A 26,881-nucleotide genomic window follows, 5' to 3' on the forward strand; every position below is an offset into this window, starting at 1 on the left:
CCTCCAAAACTAGCATTAGTGACTGCTATAGACTAGGCTGCCAGCAGGGCTTTTTTAGGTGTGACAGTAAACATTTGTGAAAACAGATAAAGAACAGCCTGCCCAACTTTCACTGCAGGAGGGGGAGGAAGAGAAGGTGCTTGCAAGTCTGGAAGCCATCAGACCTACTTGGGTTAGAGCTGGCAGCCCCCATCAGAAATAATGTTACACGAGCAAAGGTAAACGGGACAGAGCAGGCAGGCCCTGGGTCACAGGGACCAGCAGCATGGCGTACAGGCAGCAAGGATATCTGGCAGAGGAGACAGGAGAAACAGTGAATTGTCAGCAGAGAAACATACAGGAGAAAGTGGAGATATGTGCGAAAGAGGTAAAAAGGAGGTTGTGATGAACTGCTCTTAAATGACAAAACAATCCTTTGTTTTAAAAGCTATACAATCCTGTGTCACTGCTTCCCCTAACACTTCCCTCCATTGCTGCAGAGTATTTGTACTCTGGAATTGTAACAGGGAACTGAAAGGAGCCCCCTGAGTTATCAGGGCCAATCCCTCGTTGTTTCAGATGCCGTATTGTTTACTCCAGTTCATAAACTGATTGCAGAAGGATTTCAGTTCTTTTTCTAGATTGGAAAGTTGTTGCTGAACCTCCCTGGTTAGTCGTTTTGCGCACATTTGATTGGTGACAGTGCTGTCCTATATTTGAACAGCGCTGCTGGTATTTGCCCAACATCTATTTGTAGACAGCAATCATATCTTTCAACCTTTTGCTAGGTGAAAGAAGCCTTCTCTCCTCTCCTTTTCTATAGCTGCTCTAAATTCATTTCTCTTCAAAGTGGCTGGCTCCATAGGTGTGGTATTTCCAGTGAATTCCCACTTGTGCATTAGACAGTAACATCAATGCCTTCCTATCTCAGTCAGATATGGCTACCTGAAGCTCATTTGTTTCTGTTTATCTTTTTTTCAGAGATGCATCATTTTACTGGCTCATTATCCTCTTGTGATGCACTAATACTCACAGGTCTTTCTCCTCTACTATCAGTACCAGCTGGAAAGCCTCCAGTTTCCCTGTATTTCTTCAGTATTACTCATGCACCAGACTATACTGGAGGTACAAGTGTCTTCCTTGCTTTGTATAGTACGTAACTGGGTTTCCCTTTTCATGGAATAAATCTTGTTTTGTAGCAGGATCCCTAAAGGCAGCTTTGCATGCACTTGCACCACCTTAAAGCTGCCCTCTTCATCTTTGTAAAAATTATTTCCCTAATATAGTTCCATGTTATGATTCTACTTTGGTTGATTATGGGCTTAATGCTTATGTCCTATCTTATGACTTTTCTCAGACTAGCTATTTTACATTTTGTTTAGTTTCAAGCGCATTTGATGCACACATACTTATTGCAAAGAAATCCTCTAGGAACCTGATGGTATTGTTCACCCATACTCTCTTTTTAGAATGAGCACACCTTCTCATCACTTACAGCTTCTCCTTGCAAGGAATGTTGTATATGTCAGGACCATGTACTTTTCCCTCAGCCTTCCTAAAATAAAAATCTTGCCATCTATGTATCCTTTTTGTTTCTTGCTTTTATGCTTTCTTGCATTCTTTCCTGATGACTGTTTCTGGCCAAAGATCAGTTGTGTTGTGTTGTGTTGCTGTGTGCACCACAGCTACCAAGCTATACCAAACCAGCTTTATTTTGGTAAGGGGTAGTGTAAAATCCCACTATACTTTATCTGCTTCTTTAAGAGTTAAAAGATCCATTAGGAATCACAGTAAGCCAAATATGAATGCACAGTAGTTCAACTGATTTCACTTGAAAGGATATTTCTGTAACTAAGAACAAAATGGAGATTTTCCTTTCCTTTTGGGGTTCTTTAGTCTTTATTTTCCCCTTTGTTTTTTTTTTCTCCAGTTCTCCATATTCCAGTCCTTCCTGATTTCTGCAGAATTATTCATGTCCTCTGTTGATGTTTGATCCTGCTATGTATCTGCCAGCTGAACATATCAATGTCTGCTGTTCTTTCAGCTTACTCATTACTGAGTTGATGTTTTAATACATCCCTAATTTAAAAATCATCTATTCTTTCTCAGTGAGGGCTCCCAAGTCACTAATAAATTTTCTTTTGCTTCTTCTTTTATTTCACCCTCCACTCTTACAGTATCTGTTTTTATGAGACTGAATTTTTACAGTACTCCTTTCATATACACGTCAGTATGGTATCCCTCATATACACCAGACATATAGCACCCAGACACTGCAAATGATTGTTTGGGTGGAACAAAATAGTCAGTATGTGCTCTTGTAGGCGAGTTTAAGATGAAAGGAATAGATATTTGCAGTTACAGATCTGGAACCATAGAGTCAGTTGGCGTTAATACTATTTCAGTCTTGCTTATGTTATTTAAATTTGAGCTTTTTCCTCAATATCCACTGGACACTGCTGGAAGAAGCAATGTGTGTTTCCCTGATCCTGAGGCAGGCAGAGCTGGTTTGGCTCCATAAGGTTACTTGAACACGAGGCTAGTTATGTATGACCCAAGACACAAGGTATATAATTCCAGCATTTTGCTCTAGGTGTGTCCCTGAACCCATAACCCACAGGGAGTCAGATGGCACAGAAGCTCTGTGGCAGCTGGATCCAGCATGTGAAGATTCAGCTGCTTTTCTAGCCCTTTGTGTTGGCTGGACCGAGGTTTAGAATTAATCCCTTGCTTGGTCAAATGGTTTAAACAACAGCTATGTATCCTTTCAGTCTGTAGAAAAATGGGTTCACACCCCACTTCCAACATGTTCGTTTATTTAATTGCAGCCAGTTGAATACTTAGTGCTAGAAAAGACGGTTTAAAATGCACATGCTCACTGTACATTCTAAGTTAGCTGCAACCTGAAAAAAGCCAATAATTTAAGCTATCATTGTGAACAGCTTAGAACAATCTAGTAGAGGCCCACCAATGTATTTGAAGAGTACAGAGAATAATGCTGGAAACATTCTAATATCATTAATTACCATCTTGTCTCAAAAAAAAATAAATCATATAGCAGATCAAAAGAATTTTCAGAAAAACAAAAAAGATACCAAGAACAGCAATTAGTCATTGATTTTATGATAATCTCCATATAGAGAAACAATAAAAAGATGATGATGATGTAAACTTTAGAAAGAAGAAATGCAGGAAGACCTGTGACTGCCTAAATTGATCAAGTAAGATGATGAATTATGCAGGGCTTTGTAATACAACATGAGCAACTCTGACAGGAAACCCCACTTTGTGCAACATTTAGTCTTTGGAATGCCCGGCCGATTGATGTTATCAAATCTTCATTAGGAAACCATATAAGATTTAGTCAGACAAGTGAAGCACTAGCTGTTCACAAATAATTATCTGTTTAATTGTAGGGTAAACCACCAGGACTGTAAATTCTTACACACTTCATAGGGCATGCTGATAATCAGCTGGGGTGAAAGAATTTCCCTCCGCATTGCAGTTAATAGAAAATTAGATGCATTGGTGAAGTTTACAACTTCCTCTGAAAACACTTGCAGGAAACACAAAGAAAACAGGAAGCAGGAGATGGAGTGACCATTAACCCAGTCTGGTCTAGCAACTGCAGCACCTCTACATAACTACAATGTATATAATTTATATAAAACTTATTTGTTATGCTTGATTCATTTCCACTTACTAGGCCCAAATTAGCTTTTCATTGCTCTTTTTCATCCAGAAAGGTATACAAAAACAATTTGACTCGGCATCCAAGGGTGAGCATTTTTTCTTAGTGTTACTAGTATGACTTTTGTAGTCTAGAAGTTGAAATTGCCTAAAATGACAGCACTGGAATCGCCTGAGACACCAACTGTATCAGGCTGCTGACTGGCACCTGTCGGATATTCATGCCTGTATCTTCTATCACATTTTCTCCAGATTCATCCATGTTCCTGTTCTGTCCTTCCCCATTCTGTCCAAATAGGTTTTGCTGTTAAGAACCAAAGTGCTAATATTTCAGCTCTGCTAAGCCAAAGTTTTCCTCGTCTCATGTGAACGCTTCTCTTTCTCCCCAAGAGTCCTTTCTTTGACAGCAATCAGCTTACTAATAGACCCTCTCATTTATCTAATCTTGTCTTTCCATACACGCACAACACATTCTTCACTGTACTAATGAACACCATGTTGTTGTTTGACCTCCCCTTTGCTGGGCAGGCTCAATCTCAGTGACACCTCCCTCTTACCACACTTCCCAGTGTTGCCCAACAGCACTGATCTCCTGGATAGAGGCCAAACTGAGCGAATTGCTCATCCACATGAGTCCCAGCTCTAACAAACCAATAGAGAAACACACAATACTTTCCTGTTTCTCTATGCTATATCATATGGCCACAATCCCTGGTCAGGCTTCTTTAGTGATGGGACCATGCCCATCTTTGGCTCCTAACGGACAGCGCTAATGATGTTAGAGTTTTGGACAATGCTTTGCAGGCAGCATTTGGGCCCAGACTTCATCCTGCTGGTGTCAATAGCAGAATTCTAAATTCAGAAGAATGAAGAGTTGATCTTTCAACTCAGAGAGCTGAAAACTGACATTCAAACTTCTACTCTCTGCATGGTAAGAGGCGGACAATTAGGTTACTCCGTGAGTCCTGGGAGTTTATTCTCTTCTAAGACGTTTATTTTCAGGTATGATCTTACTGGGTTCACAGTAAGGATCAATAAATCATTTCTTTGGAGACTGTTTAAATGGTGTTGCCTTTAAGACAGTGAGTATGTATGGTTACCTGGTACCGTTAAATTCTGGACAATAATAGCCCAAAATAATAATTATAAAATCCAAGTCCTGCTTGAAGAATGATGTACACTTTGAGCTTCAAATGGATTAGTATATTTTCCATAATTTTTTTTTAATGCAGTATCCACGTATTGTAAAATAGATTTGTATTGCTAGACTTAATGTATCTCACCCAGTTCTGGGTGAGAGCTACTTCTAGTCAATACCTTTCTAGAAGTGCTTCTAATCCTTGAGCAATATTTTATTCACCTTAAGGTGCAACTTAGCCTGGGTAATGGCTAGTTCTTGCTGCTGTTCAATCCTGAGTAATCTTTATAAGACACTCAGTATCTCCTCTCTTTTTAGTCCCAGTTTCTTGTCTCCTGGGGGAAAAACAAGAGTCAAAATAATCCTAGACCCTACGGAGTTTATGTGGCCACTGAAAATCCCATTTTCCTAACAACCACTGATGCCAGATACCTATTTCAAGGATATTGATTCTTTCTCATCAGCACCTTAAGCTCTATGAGTATGCGCAGAAGTTGTTTTCCTGGAGAAAAATCATCTTTCTCTATGTAAGAAACATCCACTTCAGGGCCAAGCTATGGGATTCCAAACCATTTGGCAGAAGTTACAGACAAACACTCTTTGACCTGGGGTGAGTCAAATGACACAGAACCTTTCACTTTAAAATTCTCTGTCAGAGGCACAGTCTACTTAAGGAAAGAGAAGAGCCTGGCATAGCATTTTTCATTCCTGCTGCTGAGTGCCTTCCAGTGAAACATCCCAAGATATTGAGTTAAGGCTAATGCAGCTATTATGGGCTTAATAAACAGAGGACTTTTTTTCCTTATTTTTAAGCTACTCAGTAGTCTTTATGAAAAGAGAACAGTAACAGCTTTTTATCAAAAGTAGTGCAACTCAAGGTTCATGTTTATTCCTTTTTTATTATTTCTCTCATCCAAATAACTGGTTTAATTCTTGGGATGTAACCCATATTTGCTGCTTAGAGCATCAAAAACATTCACTTCGGACAGTATTGAGAAAGTTTCACCAACAGAAGAGACCCTAAGAAATGCATCTATTTTGAAAGCTGGAATATAGTAATGAATTGTTAGTGATAGTTAAATTGAATTCCAAATATGGCTTTTGTTGCTTCAATTTTAATTATTTTTTCTTTAGTTGGATGTCTTATGCAAGTACTGAAGCTTCTGTATTTGAGCCCTTTTTCCTGCACCACCACTACGGTTATACATCTGCTGACAGCTGCTGTTGTGCAGTTTTTAAAGTTTCCGAGCTGTACAGACCTGCACTGGAGCCACTCTTCACCTGACACTTGTCTCTACCTCAGTAGTATCTATTTCAGGACCAGTATCCCACCTCACACCCTGCTTGACCATTCCACTCTAGTTTTCCTTTTAAGATCTGCTGCACACAGTAAGGAGTTCCTGCATTCCTTAACGGTAGTGAAAAATGCCCGACTCAGTAGAGATATCTGAGTTCAGTGGAACAATTCTGCCCTCACAGTTCACATCTTGAGGTCCTACCTTTGACACTTGAAGGGGTCTTTTCTGCTCTGAACCCCCTTGCAGCCGAAAGCCCCAGGGGGCACCTCCAGACAGAGTGATGAGCATTTCTTCTTCAGCTCCCATGATTTCTGCGCTTTGGATATTTCGTCTTCCCAATTTCAAAACAGACTCCAGTTCTTAACAGGTGATATATTCTACTCCCATCTTCACAATTCACACCACGATTCCCCAGTCCCCCAAAAGGCCTTCTGGTCACTTTCTCCTTCAAGTTCACACACACACAAGAGGAGAGTCGAGACTGTGAAGCCCAGCCTTCCCTGCTCTTCTGGACTCTCAGCTGCTGCTCTGCCTATGATTAGACATTTGATTCTGCTCTTGGTAAGGGGCCAGAGTTGTCCTACACACGTGTCATGTCAATCTCACCCTCTGTGCCCCTCCACATGGGTCTCTCACCGGAGCGTGGCTGAAAATAGCGCACCTTCTGTCTCTCCAGAGCTTTGTCTGACACTCTTCAAGCTGGAAGCATTTCAGTAAAAATTTTATTTCCACTTTCCATTCCAAATGCAAATCCTAGAGTCACCCAGCACTTGGGATTCATTAGTATGAGTTTCAGGCAAGGACAGGACACAGGCACAAACTTGTACAAGATCAGGTGATAGCACCTGACCCTCAGAAGCCAAACAAAACCAGCTTGCAAGTGGTGTACTCCCCCACCTGTGTCTTCTCCATGCAGCTAGTGTCACTACACGGTAGCACTGTACCTGCCCTGAAAACCACAGGCAGACTGTAAATGTAATGTGCTCCCTCTGCAGCTTGCTGCTCCCCAACATCCCCTACAGCCACTCCTAATATTAGACACTGGGACCAGAATAGCCAGGATTAGCCAAACAGATGGGATTCAAGCAGTTCTCTGTGGGGCACTGCATACATAGGCTCCCCAGTGACCAAGAGAACAGCTTTGCACCCAGATACACTGGATTTGCACTTTCTTCTCTTTAGGACCATGGCAGGCAAGACCTCCTGGTTATCCCAAGCCACCTTGATCCCTTGGAGTTACAGGAGAAATAAAATCCACATTCCCCTTTTTCCTACAGGGCTTAAAATGTAATTTTCTCTTAAAATCCCAAGGACAAACTTCTCTTCCTTATTCTGCATGTGCGTATCTCCCAGTGACTAACAAGTATTTTACCAATCCCTGTGATACCCTTGTACCGTAACATTCAAAGGACACAGTTTTGCTGTGACACCATTGCTTGGTTGACTACTCCGTTGCCAGTATTCTAACACCCCTCATTCAGGGCCACTGCATGGTTCTGGCGGGCGCACACCAACAAAACCTTACAAGGTAGTGAACAACTCTTGCACCACCATTGCATTTTGGCGCAAAACTGGCCCTGGTCTGTCACAGGCCACCGGTGAGACGCACGGCCAAGGGCACTGTGACCAGCGCGGGCCGAGGCTCAGCAGCGTTGGGCTGTGGTTGTGCCACAGCACACCCATGCCCTCAGCCCACGGCTCGGCTGCTCTTGCGGTGGAACGCTGGTTCTCCGGCCGTGCAAAGCAACCTGAGAAAATGGCCTCCAGGGCTCTGTGCCCCACCACCGCCACAGCGGCCCCGCGGGAGCCCTCCCGCCTTACTCGGGGCTTCCCTGGGCCCGAGGGAAGTACAGGGCGCCCGTCGGGCAAGCGCAGCGACAGCCGCTGCCGGAGTGGCGGCTGGTCCCAGGCCGGGCGGAGCCCGGTCGCCCCCGTCACCGCGGCCCGGCCCTTCCTGACAACCGCCCCGCGGGGCGCGAACCCTGCCGTCGCGAGCCCGCACTGCCGACGTGCGCCCCCGGCGTGACGTCAGCGCCGCGCGGGCGGAGGCAGTGCGCACGCCCCCTCTGCCTGACGGCGCCTGCGCCTCATCCGGGCCCTGCCGGGCGGGGCGCGGCGGCGGCCGGGGGTTGGCGGGGAGTGCGGACGTGGCAGGCGGCGGGCGCGGGAGTGGAGCTTCCGGGGGAGCGGTGGGTCCGGGAACCGGAAGCGGGCCCGGCAGCAGCGCCGGGAGCGGCGAACAGCGGCGGTGAGTGAGGCCGTGGAGCGGCTCCGGGGGGAGAGCGCCGGGCCTGCCGGGGGCGGCTGCGCAGGTGCTTGGGGCGGGCGGCTGGCACCGCGCCCGGCGGCCCGGTGGGGGCTCGAGCCTGAGGTGCCGCTGCTTCCTTCCCTGCCAGCGAGTTGAGGCCTGGCGGCGCCCAGGCGGGTGGCGCGTCGGGCCCGCCGTGCCTGCGCGCTGCGCTCGGCCTCTGCAGCGGCCCGGGTCATTCCCGGTAACGTGTCCGGGCCGGAGCGCCCCGCGCCGCCGGCGACGCGGCCTGGCCCGGCCCGGCCCGGGTCAGCGAGTGCCGGCCTGCGGGTCTGGGGCCGGCTGTCGGCGGGGCCTTCTCCTCCAGAGCATGCGCTACCTTCGGGGGAGCCGTCGGCGTCCCGGTGTGGTGTGGCGAGTGCCGGAGGGTCCGTGTGGGGCCGTCGCTCCCTCCCGGAAAACCAAGCGGTGTTTTTGGGCCCGGGCGCGCTGTGAGGCGGATACCCCCTCTGTAGCGTCCCTAATCTCTTGTAATCCGTGGATCCTTCCCCCCGTGCTTGTGTTGTGCGGTTCAAGCTTCCATTCATTCCAGGCTCGTAGAGGACGGTCGTTCCGTGTGGGGGGGACCCGGTGACTGAGTTTGGTTGGATTTGGTGGTAAAATTTGGCGATTGTCTGCCTGTGGCTTTGAGAATGGAAGGAGGAAAAGAACGGAGATGGCATGACCACAATACAAGTGTAGTCTTGAAAAAAGCAGTTATGCGAGATGTGCTCTTGTTTTCCATGTAGATGGTGCTTTGTAGATGTTTTGTATCATCGGAGTCTGCTTTTGCTCTTTCTGAGCAATGCTCTTTGGAGTAGAATGAAGGTTAGTTTTGTTTACTTTTTATTCTTAGGATGTACTTGGTTTTATTTTTCATTATATGTGTGTGTTGCCTTAGCCCTGAAATCTTTATCAGGGAGACTTTGCAGAACCATCCAAACTGGGCCTTCTTGGTACCTGTCACACTGTAGTTGAAGTTCTGTTTAAAATTACTGTCTGATGGAACTCATTGCTGAAATGACTGCTGAATTGCTTACACCCACATCAGAATTTATGCACCAGAGTTAACAGTACAGGCATCTTAAAATACAGATTTTTTTTTTCAGTTTGGTACTCAGTGTTATATTTAGCCATTAATGTGATAATTCCATAAAAATATTTATATAGATCCCTTTTTTGTTAAGGATTCAATAGTCAACTTTACCAAATGTTGAGGGGGGGATGTTAGAAGGGGAGAAATCACCATCTGAAACATAACGTGCAATGTCTCTTTGTTGTTGTTGTTTACAAGCAGTGTAAAATCACAGTGCTAGAATGAGAAGTGACTCCTTGCTAATTTTGTCATAAAGTCTTTACTGTTTGTTAATATGAAGTTGTCCTGAGTAGGTTCAGGGAACTTTGGCTTTAAACTCTTTTTTTTTTTTTTTTTTTTTTCTGACCCCTTCTCATAGAGTAGGTGTTCTGGTTATGGGGTGGATAGAAATGTATATGGCCTAAAACTCCAGAGCCTCTATCTTTAGAGCAGACTGACCTTCAATCTTGTATATACACTGTTTGTGGAAACATAGGCATTTCTATCTGTTTTTGTGTGGTAAAGGTTCCTGCTTTTGGAACTACCCTTTTCTGCTTGCAGCTGTACCGCTCAGGGTTCTTTATTGCTATAGACAGACTGTGAAGTAGACATCGATTTGAGAAATATTTCTTCTTAATATGCTGGGACACTTGCTACAGGTTCTCATTTCATGGCTGAAAGCTGAGTTACAGTAATGAACAATTGTCTAAAGGATTATTTCTTTAAATTAAAGTCATTTGATGCGTGTACCTCTGAATGTTTTCTCCTGCTACTGTAGGACTATATTTTCTTCCTGTAACACTTATCAGAAAGAGGGTCAAAAATCCAAGAAAGAATTGATGGTTGGCTGAGGAAGGGCAAGGTACAAAGTGACTAAAAGCGATCAACAACAAAGTCTCCACAGAAGAGAGAAGGTGGATGTTTCTTGTTCTTTAGATTTGCAAAGCTTTATTAGCGACGAATTGTGAAGATAGAGCTTGTTCTATTATGTTCAGCAAGATTCATTGTTAGCATAGAAAGCACTAAAAGACAGTAAACTGGGCTGTATGCCTTAAGAGAAGCTAATTCTGAGCTTTTTTGTTTTTTATGAGTGATGAGAATTGTGTAATGCTTATTTGTGTAGAGGAAGTCAGAGTACAGAAATTTTGGATGAAAGATGGTCAGTGTTACAACTTATGTGAAGAAAACTTGTTTAGCATTATAACATGTATTTTCGTCTTATGGATTAATAGGAATATATAGAATTCTTCCTTCTGACCTCTTCTTTAACCTTTAAACTACTCTTGTAACTTTTTCTAATCAATTATACTTGTGCAAAGTTCATAGAAATGAGTCAGATGACTTCACATGTAACATGTATGTGGAGGTAGCTAAGGAGGAGAGAAATCTTTCACTGTCATTTTGTCAATGTCATATTTCCAATGACTTGCCTCCACAGCGTTGCTCGCCAGAAGCAATGCCCATAACTGAATGCTTTTGAAATCTTTTCCTAGACCTTTAATACAGAGATAGAGATGTAGATCGGTCCCACCAGGAGACTTCAATCACATTTTCTCCTCTTTGTTGACTTAAGTAAGAATCTAGTGGTGGTGGCGGCAGTGGTTGGAAATGATGGTAGGTTTAAGGTTAGGTCAAGACTAAGCTCTTTATGTATTCAGTTTTTAACTACTTTCACTCTCTCATAACTTGTATGTTGAATTGGACCTTGCCCAAGGTGACAAATCAGCCTGACAGACAGGGTTTAGTGTGGCCCTTCTTTAGAAGGACATAGAAGTGATCTCACCTTAGATGTGAACCACGATTTTTATGTCCTGAAGGCCGAAAGACCTCTTCAAAACAGCCCAGGAAAGACTGGGCTGCAAAAGTCTGCTCCAGTACCTGTTGTGTCAAGAAGTTACAGCAGCTAATCTATCCTTTCTTCTTCTGAAAATGTCTTCTGTGAAAACATTTTTGCTTCTGCACTTTCACTGATAATAAATTGTAAAGTTTCAGTTTGAAAACTGTGTCTTATACCTCTCATGAACTATTAAAACAGATCTTTCTGGCAGTGACTCAAAGTGCGTAGATGAAGAAAATGTTACCTGTGGTGTAACAAGTTGAGAATCTTCTGCCCAGGTGGAAAGACAGAGCACCAGAAAAATACAACTGAATTGGAGGGTCAGTTCCAGTAGCGCCATTTGTATTGATTTGGACAAATGTATGGGAGGCATTTGTTATAATGGCCTGAGTGCTTCCAAATCAGTTGCCAAACTCTGACTTCCAGGATGTGAGCTTCTATTCCAGGATTTTCTGTAGAAAAATGAAACAGAAGTTTCTTGTAGCTGAAGAGAACCAAGTGTTCCATGAGTGCTTGTAGAAGACCTAGTCAAGCTGTAGCTGAAACAAAACCAAGGACATCTGCCTTTCAGAAGAGTATTCTTAGCTCCAGAGTCTAGGTCTTTAGAAGAATGGCATAACTTTGCTTCTTCTCCAGAAAGTTGCAGAAGAGAAGCGTTAAAAGCATTGTAGGTAGTATTCTGAATTGTTCTCTGAGGATGCTGATTGTCCCCTTCCGTCCCATCTTTTGGAAATGATTTTGATTTCTGTGTTCATAAATGAAGTAGACATATTTCCTTCAGTTGCAGCAAAATATAGGAGGCCGTGCTGTTGTCAATTTTAAGTTTTTGGTTTTTTAAGGATCATTCTCCCCCCGAATTTTGAACAAACACGGCTTTTATTTCTCTGGGACCAGTAAAAGAAGCACAAGAATCTTTCTGAAGGAAAGTAATTTTGCTGTACGTGTTTGCTTTAGAAAGCGATCAAGAGCTGATGAGATCAAGCTTTTTGGTTTCAAAAGGGAATTAACAGTGAATGCAGATGATAAAAATGATGAATATGCAGTTTTCAGTGATTTGGTGATTTGCTGATTGAAACATGCTCATATGAATCACTAGGTTTTTTAAAAAAACAGGTTTTAAAAAAACAGGTCATAAAAACTGCACTGTACTCTGCTTTGTTTGAATACTAAGGAATCTGGAAACTATTGTGAAAGTTAAATGATCCCCCGCACACTATTACTGTGTATTTTTCTCCCGTCAGTTCGTTGCTGATCAGTACTGGTTGTCTGTCTTGTGTAATGGTGTTCGAGTATGAATTTCAGCTGTGTAACTATTTTGACCAAAACTTCCATGGTCAACTGCCTTTATACAGAGGAACAGAAAATGGTATAGAGTGACTGTCTTGTGCTTTGCAAGAAGCTTGTTTGTTATTTATAGTAATGACCACTTGTTGTCATAGTGTTTTCCCAATAATCCCTGCTTATTTGAGTTCTGTATGTTTTAACTGCTGAGTAGTAATATGATGTTCAACAGCATGTTTTAATACTGTGTTTGACTTAGTTCTGGTAATATGTTACTACATGCAAAGGAATATCCTCATTATTTTTGTCAAGTGAAACAGCCTGTTTTCTCCATTTCTCCCTATCTGGTGCATGTATTTCATTCTTTCTGTGACTTTTTTTTTTCTTCATGTCATAAGGGCATAAAATTTTCCCTTTCCTCATATCTCAAGTGACCAGGTTTTAATATATATTGAGTGGAGACGAAATGAATGCTGTTTGAAACAAATGACTTGCACTGGGGGAGGAAGAAAATGGACTCATTCAGTGACAACTGTCTTCCGCCTTCTCAGAGGTAGATACTCTTGGCCCTGCCCTTTACGGTATTCCGCACCAGTGATGAGCAAGCATGCCACTGGCCTTACGTTTAGAGCAAGTTGAGCAACCAAAATAATGAAGCAGCCTTGTCCCCAGCTTTGACACTGAGCTTGTTCTTGAGTCTTCCTCCTCCTTTACAGGCGGCTCCTTAACCTTCTGCCAGTATGGAGCAAGCATCCCCTTGTGCTGTGGTGGAGATTGGCCTGTTCTGCCTGCCACAGGGGCTGGCTAAAGGTCTGAGGTATATCTGCCATTCTCTCAGTTGGGACACTGAGTTAGAACCATCTTCCTTTGTGTCCCTACTTTTTCCATAGAAAGTGTGGGAAATTATCTCAAAACTCTTTTCTTCTGTAAGACTTGCATTAAACGAGCTTGCCTCTTTGTGTAAGTATGGTCAGTATTATTGCCGAGAGAGCAACAAGCCGACAGATATTACCTGCTCAAGTGGGAAATAGTGAGGGAGGTGAGGCAAGGCTGAAAAGAGAATAGTAAAAGATCATCAGGTAAGACTGTCATGAGTGAACTCATGACAGTAAGTCAGAAGTGGTTTGTGAGGGATGTGCTTGAGTTCTTGCCCTATTGTGCTTTAACCAAAAAAAAAAAAGCAGGAAAGATTGGTTTTCTCCTACCCTGCAGTAATTCCTCGTTCAAACATTAGATCTGTTCAGGGATTTCTGTAGGTGTAACTTATGAAGAGTGTCTTAATGATTATAGCTCAGGAGGTATCCTGCAGGATGCTGCTACTTTGCCTGCAGCTCTTCCTGAAGGAAGGACCTGTTTGTAGGAGCAGTGACTGGGAGCCAGGCTCCTCATGCACAATCCAATAAGCAATAGGCAGGGGCAGGAAGAAGAGAACACAGCCCTCCTTCCTTGGCAGAGTCCCTGCCTGGATGGTCCAAGGTGTACGGGTAGAACAGTCTTCTCACGGCATTCTCCCTTCCCTTTACACCACCTTTGCAGGAGGAACTCTCCTGCTTTACTGTTTGCACTGAAGAGGAGGTGGTTTGGGGTAGGTCTGTGATTGCAATGTGGTGACACTAGTTGCCGAACTAGGGAGGAAGAGGTTAACCTTTTGGGGAGCTTGGGAAGGGAGTAGGTCCCAAAGTCCAGATTTCCTGGCCCTGTGGCTGCTAAGGTTAGACTGTTCTGCAGAACTAAGTCAAAGGTGGTGTGGGAAACCAGAATCTTTAGCAAGGACTCTCTTGCTGTCATGTTTATCATGTGTAATCATGATTAAAAACAGTGCAGGCTGATCAAAAATTCTGTCACACCGTTGTAAGCTGTTGCAAATGACATTATGTTACTTTCAAGAGCAGGTCACCTTTAACTATTTAAGAGAAGTTCTTTTTCTAAACAAAAGCTCTATCATTACCTTTATACTGCTTGAAGAATAAAAGTATAAAACTTGATTTATTTCCTTTCATATAAAGTTTAATTTCAGAGTAAGCATTTTCATTCTTAGTATTGACATTTGTCGTGTTTACTAGCTATAGGAGGTTAAATGTAGTATGTATGTATTATGCTAGCTTTCTTCTGTAAGTAATTAGATCACTTGTGATATATGTATTTTCCCCTTTATTTTATATATGTATATGGATCTGAAAGAATTTATTTCTGTGTGGATGGTTTTTACAGGACTGTAGTTACTTTAGTACAACTACTTTAGTACTGTTGTGCCAGTTGTTGAAAAAATTCTTTGACATCGTATTTTTGGTAGTGTAAAGAACCAACCTTGGCATTGCCTGGGGTACTCTAATCAATGTATAGGCGAAAGAGCTCAGGTGTTTGTTATCTGCTTGAGTTAAGCTGTAGATTCCTCATTGGGATTTGCCTCAACTGTCTGATGGCTATTGCAGCAGTATGTCTCATCTTTGTTAAGATTTACTGTGTATCTTTAATACACAAGTTCATCATAGGATTTGGAGCAAAATATGAGGGCAAAATTAGTTATTTGCTTCAGCTTAACTTTGCATTTTATATAAACGGCAGTCTTTTAATAAAAAATGAAAAAGCTGTAAAGATACCTTTCTTTACAGTGTTAATCTACATAGTCTTAGCGGAAGAGGGTAACAGTGACATATGGGTATCCAGAGAAGTACAGGAGATGTAAAACATCCTTGAAAAACAGACTATGAGGAAATCTCCTGCCTCTGAAGTCATCTCCTTGTCTCTCTGCAACTCAAGGGCTCTGTGACTTATCTACCTGCTTGGTACTCTGGTATTGTAAGAATTGCCTGCTAGGTTTGAGGTCTCCCAATGCCATTTCTGTTTTTCTCCTTGTAGTCAATCTCTTTATATAGTTAGTTAGAGGAACTGGGAACCTGTCTGTTAAGCAAGATTTCTTGCATAACTTTGCCAAGAAACATCTGTCCTGTCTCTTCTGCTGTTTCAGGTCTTACACTTTTGTGTAACTCCTTTAGTGATATCTTTGCCTGTGATTCTTTTCCATTTTGAACATCTTTCTTAGATGAACATGCTGCTTTTGTGATATCTTAGTTTTCTGAAATTTATGTACATAACAAGGACTTTAAATCATCTATTGTTTAAAACAAAACAAACCAAAAAATCATATATGGGTTCTGTTCTGGATTCTATCAAACACTTCAAGAAGCAGCCTTTGTGGATGGTGAATTGTTGCTTGTAGGAAGGAAGCATGATCAAGTAGACTAACAGAGATCAAAGCTGAACTGAAGTGTCATGTTGGGAATCTCTCATTTATGTCATGAAATCTCTTTTTTGTTGGTCTGATTTTCTGTGAGGTGGAAGTAGTTCATAAGGTGTCTCAGGAAGATAATCATCTGCTATGGAATTGCAAATTATGGTATTGTTTTCGAAGATGATGGTCTGAAGTCAAACCAGCATGAAGCCATGAATAAGATGATTGGAAAACCTAGTTTCTGAAAATAGTTTTCTAACTAGCTCTTGCAAAGCATTTATCTTACTTGAAAAAATTGCTGTGCAAATTGCCATTAATGTTTTACCTTCCCTAGTATCTGAGAAGCTCTCGTTTCTGTGAAACAGCAGAGAAGTTGGACAATTTGGTTTTATGTTTGCTAAAAGCCATTTTTCCCCCCCTTTTTTGCAGGTGAGATTAGTTTGGGGATGTGAATACAATGAGTGTAAACCAGCAAGCTCACACAGGGCCTCCTTACGGGCAACCTCAGCCTGGATATCAGGGATACCAGCAGCCGGCCTACGGAGGACAGCCATTGCCAGCGGTTCCTCAGTCGCAATATGGAGCTTATAATGGTCCGATGCCAGGATATCAACAGCCAGTCCCTCCACAAGGTACTTGTCAGTCAAAACTTAATGATTGGTAACCTGTGCATGGCTGCGTGCCTGGATTATTTTTTTGTATGCTTCCTATTGTTAGCCTTTATTTTGTGGTAGCAATTACCTTTTCTTCTGTAACGTTAAAAATCACGTTCTTCCTGTACGTTCTGAGCTTATTGTTCTGTCACTTGTCCATTTTAGTAGGGCTTACTCTTCTTTTAATAGCTCACAAAATTAACATGTTGTGAAGCACAGCCTGCTTTTTTCTGTATGTCCCTGCCCTGTGATACTGAAGCACCTGACTAGGACAGTCTTCTTCATGAGGTCATGTGGAGGGGCAGCAGTTAGGGACTGTAACAGATTTATAATTGAGACTGCCTTACATCATTATGTAGAAAGTTTGTGGAAATGTGGCAAGCTAACTTGTTCCCAAATTTTCCTGGTTTTGCAGGATCATATCACTTGTCTCTGTTAAAAAAAAAAAAAAAGAAAGAAACAAAGTATTTGATTTCTTTTTTTCCTGTTTTCAAAATAAAGACTTAAAAGTCTTAGCTTCAAGAGTCTTTGTTTCAGAGTACCTGAATTGCTTTGGGAGATTAATAGCGACTTTAACATCTGAAATGTAGAGGAGAAGATGCTATTGCTTTGGGTAGAAATATTTCTGCCTTTCAAAATCATGTGGATGAATTCAGTTCTACTGAGATAAGCACAACATGAACTTCCGCTCTGAAATATTTGTTTAGATTTCAGATTGGTATTTTAAGGAAATGAGGAATATGCTAATAGTCTCTGTATTATTCTCCCATCCAAGTATATATTGAATTTTTTGCAACTTCTTGAATTTTAAACCAAACTCAATGAGAAGGATAGAGCAGTCAAAGCGCTTATAGTTGTCTTGAAACTAACAGAAGTGGGAGACTGAAATTTGGGGTTTCAATAATTACCCTGTTGCATTCTTTTGTCTGGAGTTAGCAGAGTAGTGGAGTAGAAGAGTCAGTGTGGTGTGCTAAAGAATGGGTTATTCAGTTGCGCCATCTTCCTACTGTGTCCTTAATCCTCTTCCTCCCTTCCTCTCAATAAATCTCTTCCAACAGCACTTTTAATCTGTGAGTTTTGGACTAATTTCACAGAGGGTTTAAATGCCTATAAAAGTAATGAAAATCAGCACTGGGCAGAGGGAAGAAATCCTGCTTCTTCGGAAGGCAGAGGCAGAGCTCAGCCCCTGAGCGCTTTGACTAACAAGTGTTTTCTGTCCCATGGAAGGAATGCAGAGAAATTGGACTTCCTTCAGTGAGGGAGAGAAGGAGATTCAAAAAGGACAAAGATTAGTACAGATTTGTTAGAAAAGTTTCGTCAGTGCAGCTATTTATAGAAAACATGTTTTGGTTGCTAGCAGTGTGAAGAATGTTTAGGATGTTTTTGGAAAAAACCTGATGAGCATTTTCTGTCAGGTACTTCAAGAATTATTTACAAGTCTGAAAAAACATTTATTTTTAAGGAAATTAACTTTTTACCTTCTAAGTTATTTCTGGTCTGAGTTTTTCAATTTCAGAACAACAGAAATGTAGTTCACGTCAGCTCAGTCAGGATGTACCTTGACAGCTTGATAACATGCATATAAACTTGTGCAGAACAAAAAATGCAGATTTTGGTTGTGCCAGTAATGATTCAAAAGTAGTGCAACACTGAGGGCAACAACGTGGTCTTATTCAGACAACAGAATTGTATTGTACTACTCTTAAGTAGTATCTCATGTACTTTATTGATATGTCAGGCAAAGGCCACCCATTCAATGTGGAGAATTCTCTTCCATCTTTTCTTCTGAGACCATCCTTCCTAGGCTTAGCAGACTGTATTAAGGAAATCTCAGTTGTCGGTTGTGCATTTTGGACCTGCTGCTGTAAATCCAGGATTCCTATCTTCAGAATGAAGGAATGTAAAATTCAGAGCACTAGCACAACAGCCAGAAACTGAACCATAGCTGCTGAATATGACAACCAGGTGGAAAAGAGTGGCAAACAAACAAATCAAAGAGACCAGACAGGTGATAGTGAGGATAGTGATGGTTATCCTTTCTACCTCCATCTACAACATGTTATATTTATTGCAGGTCTTTTTAGCAAGACTTGTTGTAGCTGCATAGCATAGAGGAGAGAGAGGCACTAGAGGGACAGGAATTTAGTGACCATTGAAGGGTAAAAGGAAAATTGCCAGTGTTATTCTGTGATCTCAAAGTAGTTGTCTTAGGGATTTATTTAAAAAATAACAATAAAATTGCTTGGAGGACTGAGTGGAGAAGTGTTGGGAGCAGGTGCCATCCTCAGTCGGGCAGTCTTTTGCATCTGATTTGTGTGACAAACCCTAGCTCTAACTGATGGAAACATGGGAATGCTGTGCCAGTGATGCTAGTCTTGCTTGGGACCAGAAGTGGAGTACTGTGCTGCTAGCTGAAAATAGCTGCTTCTTGCTATGAGAATGTTGAAAGAACCGGAACAATTTTGCACAAGTCTTTCAGACAGTCTATCGGTTTCTTTCTGGTGAGATCATGCAGTTGAAAGTGCAAACACAGTTATCTGAATACCAGTAACAATCCAGCTGCTGCTGTATTGTTTCACATAAATTCAGTTTACAATACTACTAACTCTTGTATTAATGTTAGCGTATGAACTGTGTTGGTAAAATATGTTATGCGTGGTAGAACAGTGAGAGGGAGTATAGCTTAAGGAATAATGTGGTAAATGTGTGTCCTGGTTTGAGACAGCGTGACATGGATTTTATGTATATAATATTTTCTGCATTACAGACTGTCCTCAGCACTGGAAACACTGTCTCTTGGTGGTTTCTCTCAGGCTTGATTTACTGGTGTATTCTGTCTTTCCAGGTTACTTTCCTTCCTTGGGGTTCCCTTCGAAGGGCTCTCCTGTATCTCTCAACTCTGACACTTCTTCTCTTGCACCTAATTTCATAGGTAAATGGTGTCCTCTCTGTGGGAGTGTTTGTGCTTTGCTGCTTCTTCTGTGCCAAGTTCACATTTAATATGGATATTTATCTCAAAGGTGTGGGTACCTGATTATTCAGGCAGAGGTGGGTGGGACACTTCCCAATCTATTTGTAGGCAGCTCTCCAGAAACATAAATAGGATATGAAGAAATAATCCTACTAGAAATCCCTTATGCCTGCAGATTCATAGATAAAACCTGACTTGTGACTAATGTTTTCTGAAGATTGATTTCAAAACCTGAATTGGCCCATTCAGGTTCTGCCAGGGAGAAGCCTTAGTTTAAAAGAGTGCAGTCTCCCACTTGAGAGAGAACTAAAACGTGAGATTTGAAATGACAGCATTGCGATGAAGAAATGAAAAATCTCCCCAAGCAGCCGGAGGTTGTTATTGGAAATGATGAGATTTTTGTAACTTGTGCTTCTGTTTAAGGGAAAAAAGCTTTTAGCTTCCTTGGCTATAGCACAGAAACCAAATACATGTTAGGAATAATTATGATTCCAAAAGCTGTGGCTTGAAGAAGGAAATACTCTTGCAAAGCTAGCAATCAAGATGTAAGAATTAGAAACACTGCAAGAAATCATACTGTATTTTTCCTGCTTTCCAACTAGGGGTATTTTGGAAGAGCTATTTCCAGCTGTGTCAATTTGTTTAGAAGAGTAGGGAGTCAGAGCTGTGCCAAGACTGTATAGTCTCTGGGCTTTGAGTAAAATCATGGGCATTTGCCATCTTGTTGTAATCTACCTCCGTTTTGAGGTCTGCGATGAGTAAGACCAGTATCTCAAAGGTGTTGAAAGGGAACTTCATGATTCCTCAAGAATAATGAATCTTAAGATAATAAATCAGTAGATATTCATACCTGTTCAAGTGAATTTTTTTCAGTGGCTATCTGATCAGTCTGTCGTAACGGTTACAGAAGTATATTTGTGACAAGAACTAGAAAAAGAAGACTTCAGAAGCTTTTTCTGAAGTAAGCATGTATTTGTCAAATTTTATGCCTGTTAAAGTTGTAGGGGGAAAAGTTAAATTAATCTAAAAAAACCCCAAAAAACCCAAATGCATAGGATCCTTCCAGGAATTGGATTAAATGTACTTTCAAAGACAAAAGATAACAATGTCAAACAGTTTACATGTAGTATCAAGGAAAGAGATTCCAAAATAGATGAAAACATATCAAATTAACTGAAAAGGTATCACAAAAGACATTCAGAAATAGAAATACCACACAACATACAAATAGTTAGACATCAGGAAATGCTTAGCCAGAGGAACAGTAAGACAAAGGTACTGTAACAGTAGTTTAGAAAAGACAAAATTTAATGAGATGAATGTGTATAAAAATAATAAATGTCTCTGGAGATAATTAAGTCCTAAGTCTTGAAGTGAGGAACAGGAAGAAGTTTATTAATAAAGAAAAAAACCCAAGAAATTACTGGTTATTTGTACAAGGTCTAGTTAATTCCTTCCTTGAATTTACATCCACACCCTTACTAAGAATTACATGTAGCAGGTAAGACAAAAATATATGAGTTGAAATCTTATACTTTGGTGCATAAATTATACTGTAGAATTGAGAAACGGCTTCTCTTATTTCCTATTTCATAACGGTTCCTCACAGGAAAGTTTCGGAGTCCTTTCTAAACTTGTTATGGCGGTCACTGTCAGTGTGTATGTGCTGCCCTGGTCTCATGTGGCAGTTTACTCTGTTTAGTCATCTGTATCTAATGATACCCCATACATGAAATATGTTCCCTTGTGATTAGCAGGCATGGTAATATGGTTATTCTAATTATCAGCATTTTTAACATAGTATTATTAAAATAGAAGTTTATATTCGTCTTTTTTGGAAGTAGACAGTGCAGTTAGTCTCCTGGTAATGTATCCATCATTCTGTGGTCTGTGAAAGTGTGAAGTCTTGTTTGTGAGGCAAATATGTTTAGGCTGTGACTGAACCAGCTCAGTCTGAAAGATGAAAAAGTATTCATGTTAGCCTCCAGCCTTGAGAGGCTGGGAAGAACAGTCTGTGGTGGCCCCCACTACGTTGTATATCAAACCAGTTAGTCTGATGTAATTTTTGAAAACTGAATCTACTCACATAACCTGCTTACCTTTCAAGTAGGGAAAACTGACCTGTAATGTTTACAGGTCAGTAAACATTAAGTTCCATGTGAATACTCTCCTTGATCTGGATAAAAATAATTGGACTTGGAGAGGGAAGAATTTAATACCTTACTGACAGGGCATGGTTTTTTTCTTCATCAAAAGATGAAGTTGTCTTTTGAAAACCATCCACAGTACATATTTTCTACTTGGTCTGTGGGGAGATGGTGACTAGTGACACTGGCTAAAAATATTTGTGCTTCAGTTTTGCTACTTCTAATATAGTTGTCTAAATTATTTGTTGCTTGTGGAGTATTGATACATCAATTTGGCCATTGCTAAGCTGTTTCTGCACTTTTTTTCTTTCCTGGATTTTTCATGGTAGTTGATTCAAGCACTTGTTTCTGTGAGTAATTTGTGATTATATTTTTTTATTATTTTTTTTTTCCCTTATGTCTGTAGGTTCATTAAGAGCCCCTCCAACATCTGGAGCTCCCCCTCCAGCCTCTGGAGCATCTCTTCCTTCTGGCCACCTGGCATACAGTCAGTTTGGACATGGAGACGTGCAGAATGGAATTCCAGCCTCAGCAGCCCCGATGCAGAGGTACGTAGGAAAAGAGCAAATCATACTGAAGGTCTGCATTGGTAGACCTGTGCTAGGTCTAGACCTTTTAGAATCTGAATCTGTTTTTCCTGTGGTGGACATTGAGTTTCTTTATTGCTTCCTTATTCCCTACATTTAGCTGTAGGGGTATTTGTTGGACAATAAGATTCTCTGGAGATGAAAAACTTCTGGAAGGATATGAGCAATGTCAGTGACTGAGCAAAACTACTTCTCCTCCAAAGACTTTATTTGCAGTAGTCATTTTTTGATAAGGAATTTTCTGATTCCTATGATCTGTCTTGTTTTAAAACAATTGCATCCACGCAGCTGTAGTGTTTGATTCCTTGGCAGTGTGAATTGATCTCTGTCTGGGGCGTGTTGCTGTCTGTCATTACTGAGTAATTCCTTAGTATTGGTTCTGGGTCCTTTTCTGTCTGTTGTGGATGCCTGAGTTATCTTCATCTAAAGCTTTTGGGCATCTTCTTCAGAAAGATATTGCCATTGCTTCTGTGGTGAAAGTGGCAACAGTCCTCACTGCTTCATTCTGATTACTGGTTATGGGGGAAGGTCGTTGTTTTTTATATCCTTCTGGTTAAGCTCAGCTCTGTCAGCTGGAGAGTCCAAATCCTTTGAGCAACAGAGCATTCTTACGTAGCAGTGCAAGCCTGACTGTTGCTCACCCTGTAGACTTTGTTGCAGTACTTCTGATTTGTTGTGATAACTGAAATGCAATTAACAAAAAATGCCATAAATGTAGAACTTGTATTTTAAGAGCTAATAGATTATTTTTTTTGATGGAAGGATTCAGATCCATGCAGGATATGTAATTGTTTTTCCTGAGCTTCCTGAGTTTTCCTAAGTTTTCCAGTGAGCTACAGCGCTTCATGTAAATAATTCAGACTCAGCCTGTGTCTGTGGTAGAAAAATTTTAAAAGGCACAGAGTGTTGTAACTGCTTGTATAATGGGGAATCCAGTGAGGTTTTTCATCTTCCTTCTCAGGCCACCTGCTTCTCAGCCGTTTCTGCCAGGCTCAGCACCCACACCTGTCAGCCAGACATCTACGTTCCAGCAATACGGTCACCCCCCAGCCAGCGTACAGCAGCTCAGCAATCACATGGCAGGGATGACAATTGGCAGTACTACAGCATCTGCTCCTCCCCCAGCTGGACTGGGCTATGGTGAGGTTTCCTGGCTACAAAAATATGCTAATTCTTTTCATTTTTGCTAGTAATTTCATAAAATATTTGCTCCTGTCAGTGATTCATTACTGTATGGTGGTGGGAGTTCTCTGGGTGTTGACATCTGCCATAGTAAATGGTAGCTTCCTTGACTAGTAAGGTCGTCATTGGTGAAAACAGAGGCTATTGTAGGGGACAGTGCAGGACGTTGAGTAACAAAAGAGAGTAACAATCTTTCTCCTCAATTAGGTGAATCTTGGTGTGAAACACAAAACCAGTCTATCCTTAAGTAAGCTGTCAAGAGTCTGCATGCATTGCCACTGTTATGCAGCATCCCAGTCAAAAACCAAGCCAAACAAAAAAAAAAAAAAAGAAAAAAAAAAGAGGAAAAAAAAAAAGGAAAAAGGGCTCAGTGAATCCCAAAGAGCTGAAATTACTGTAAATGAGTCTGTGAAGGGTTTTGCTGGAAGTTCAGAAGAAACTTATTACATACTACAAACTCAATTTAGATATTTTGTTCTATTGTGTTAGATCTACTTTCCAACTGCTGTAGATTACGGGACTTTTCTTTTTTAATTGAAGACCAGAGATTTGTCTTTAGTCTGTGTAAGCAGTGTGACTACACTTTGATTTTAGTTTTTTAATTGTTTTGGTAAGAGTGCTTTGACAAACATCTCATACTCTGACACAGACTTTATAGGAAAATTAGGAGTAGGGGATGCAGATTTTTTTAACATTTTGGCAACATGTTTGTCTAAAATTATCCTCAGAAATAGCATAGTGGTAAATACAGATGTTAGTTCCATGCTATTAAAACCATGAAGGTCAAAACCATTCTTGGACTACAGGCTCCAACTTAGTGTGGAGTTTAAGATAAAAACTTAGTTCAAGAAATCAGTAGGCAGACTTGTGGTGGTTCTTGTTTTGCTTACTCTTGGCTTTGCCCCTTTTCTCTGGCCGTGAATCCTGAAATGTGTTCTGATTATGTAAAATAAGAAGCTCAGACTCAGAGAGAGGACAGTGAAAGAACTATCAAGTTTCAGGTCCCTTGAAGGAGTTTCAACTCTGATAAATTTAGGAGGGTGTTCACTTAATGTGTGTCTCTATTAGTAATGGCAAGTCCATCTGAAGATGATAAAGTTGTAGACCTAGTTAGATATCTAGAACAAACGGGTTTTGCTTGCATCTTAATTGTCTTCAGGATAGAAAAAAAAATTATATCTTCTTTTCTTCTTATCAGGTCCCCCAACATCGGTTCCCCCAGTCTCAGGAAGCTTTAGTGCAACAGGATCTGGTCTCTACACACCTTACACTGCGAGCCAAGGACCCCCTCCTACCAGTGTGTCTCAGGGTCTTCCTTTGGCACAGCCTCCGTTTCCTGGTCAACCAATATCAACTCAGCGCCTACCTACTCAAGTCCCTGGTTTTGCCCCACCTCCCTCTTCTACAGGGATTGGACTTTCTTCTTATCCTCCTACCACAGGTGCCCCAAGGCCACCTACCATGCCAGGCCCGCCACTGCCTGGGCAGACACTTGCTGGACCACCAGCCTCCCAGCCGAATCATGTATCTTCACCACCACCACCACCTCCATCGACTATGGCAGGGCCACACCCTGGGCCTCCCATGAGTGGCCTCCATGGACCACCTCCTCCCACTCATCCTCCTCAGCCAGGATACCAAATGCAGCAGAATGGTGAGTTCTAGTTCCTAGTATAGGAATTGTAAGTTACGTGTACTCTCTGTGTGCTGCAAACTGAGAACTGGATTTCAGGTTTGTAACTTGTGGGCTCCTGGCTACACTTCAAAGCTTCCCTCTTGTTTCCCTGTGCTCACGTCTGAAGGACAAATCCAAGATAAACGATAGGATGTGTCATTCTAAGATGTCGGTCATGCAGGTTTCAATCAGATTAATGTAACTAAAGGGATCCTAGCTTCCTTGGCCAAAAAGTTGTTTAATAGTTAGTGCCATAAGACTACAAGAACTTGTGATTAAAATTTTAATATGAACTTTAATTTGATGTATGCAACCTCATCTGTTCAAAAGTAGAGATTTGAAATCCTGAAAAGCCTTATCTTTTTTTTTTTTTTAATTTGTGGCCAGTGTGCATATACAAGATATATGAGAGGAGTTGCTAAACATTGAAAAAGAGTTGCTACTTTTTTTTCTGTAATTCACAAAACTCTGTATTTTTCTCCGTGTAGAACCTTTCACATTTTGTGTGTGCTTAGAAGTAATACCAGTTAAGCTTTCTGAATTATAAATAGTTTGGGCTGATTTTAATCAATAACATTTACAGATAGCTAGGATAAAGTAACATGCAGCTTTGCACAACTGGCCACATAAATTACTTAAAAATGTCTGTCCAAATTGCTGTGAACTGTAAAAATACTGATGGAGTAAATCATGCTGCTGTTCCATAACTGAATGAAATTGTCTAAAGTAATATGAAATAACTTCAGGTAGTTACAAAACACGAGATAATCACACATTAACCTATTACAGTAATTTCAGACAAGCCTAAGCCCTCTGAGAGAACTCCTTGCCTACCTCTAATTTGATGAATTTTGGGTCATCCACTAGCTATGTTGCTGTTCTGTGTGTGCACTTTCTATTAGGCAATTCTGCAATTTAACTTTAATGTTCATAGTGCATGATCTTAATGCATATTTTAATCATACTATTCTAAAAATAGTTATGTTAGTCTAACATAGCAGTGTTTCCTCAAGTCTGGTTTTAAGGAGGACTGTATCCATCAGTCTATTAGATCATTGATAGAGATGTACAGGTCTAAGCTAAAACACTGAGATAAGTGTGTTTAATCCTAATTAACTGAAAACCATGTGTCTTTCTTTTACTTGTTTTTTGTTGATGACAGGAAAAGTGGGAAGCGCCTAGTGGGGAAACGCCTGGTATTAGACATTATTTGATTTTGCTCTCCCTTTCTTGTAAGGTTCCTTTGGGCAGGTGAGGGGTCCCCAACCAAACTATGGAGGAGCCTATCCAGGAACACCAAATTATGGAAGTCAGCCCGGACCACCACCTCCACCAAAACGCTTGGATCCAGATTCCATTCCTAGCCCTGTAAGCTTACTTTGTTCTTACCAGTGTGAACTCTCCCATAGTGGCTTTATGTAAAACAGAACTGACAAAGACCAAAGCTGAAGAAAAGGTTTCTCTTTCCAAAGAACATCAGTCTGTTTTCCTGCTTACTTTTCTCTTGTATATCCATCTTCAGTCTTCTGTTATGAAGCAGTATTTTTCTTGGTGACTGAAGAAGGGCACTGCATATGCAAATCGATGCTCTAATTCTTCAGGTCTTTTTCTGTACTATGTTACATTTTGAGAATCCTTGAGGGCTTTGATTAAGCTTGTTTCTCCATTTCTGGATTCTTGCTTAATGACTTTCCAAGGTGAACTAATTTCAGGTTTTGAGGTGACAATCTATGAACTGTATGATCCAAGTTTAAAGTATGATTAATAGAAGATGATTATGGTGCTTTTCCTTTCCCTTTTCTATAACCTGTCAAAAAGCTAATTAGCATTTTGGGGGGTTATTAAGTCA

The 26,881-nt window shown here is 41.3% G+C and overlaps 2 protein-coding genes across 6 annotated transcripts in view; one reads left to right on the plus strand and one right to left on the minus strand.

The window, feature by feature from the left end:
* SYNPO2L (synaptopodin 2 like) overlaps nt 1–6,609 on the minus strand; it is a 40,852-nt gene extending 34,243 nt beyond the window's left edge. The window contains exon 1 of the mRNA XM_063339567.1: nt 6,307–6,609. Within this exon, the coding sequence (XP_063195637.1) occupies nt 6,307–6,411 (105 nt within the window). The 5' untranslated portion in view covers nt 6,412–6,609. The remainder of the gene's footprint in view (nt 1–6,306) is intronic.
* Nucleotides 6,610–8,228: 1,619 nt separating this feature from the next.
* The window catches only part of SEC24C (SEC24 homolog C, COPII coat complex component), a 38,971-nt gene continuing 20,318 nt past the window's right edge, over nt 8,229–26,881 (plus strand). For 2 of the 5 annotated variants that reach the window (XM_063338668.1, XM_063338670.1), the window contains exons 1-7: nt 13,119–13,138; nt 16,247–16,449; nt 19,316–19,402; nt 21,995–22,136; nt 23,137–23,315; nt 24,556–25,011; nt 26,270–26,400. In XM_063338668.1, coding sequence (XP_063194738.1) covers nt 16,275–16,449; nt 19,316–19,402; nt 21,995–22,136; nt 23,137–23,315; nt 24,556–25,011; nt 26,270–26,400 — 1,170 coding nt within the window. In that variant the 5' untranslated portion in view covers nt 13,119–13,138; nt 16,247–16,274. Of the gene's footprint in view, nt 8,354–13,118; nt 13,139–16,246; nt 16,450–19,315; nt 19,403–21,994; nt 22,137–23,136; nt 23,316–24,555; nt 25,012–26,269; nt 26,401–26,881 lie in introns of those variants that run through there. The other 3 variants (XM_063338669.1, XM_063338671.1, XM_063338672.1) reach the window with 3 other exon arrangements.

The sequence above is a fragment of the Chroicocephalus ridibundus genome, chromosome 6 (assembly GCF_963924245.1).
Source record: "Chroicocephalus ridibundus chromosome 6, bChrRid1.1, whole genome shotgun sequence".
NCBI classification, from domain to species: Eukaryota; Metazoa; Chordata; class Aves; order Charadriiformes; family Laridae; genus Chroicocephalus; species Chroicocephalus ridibundus.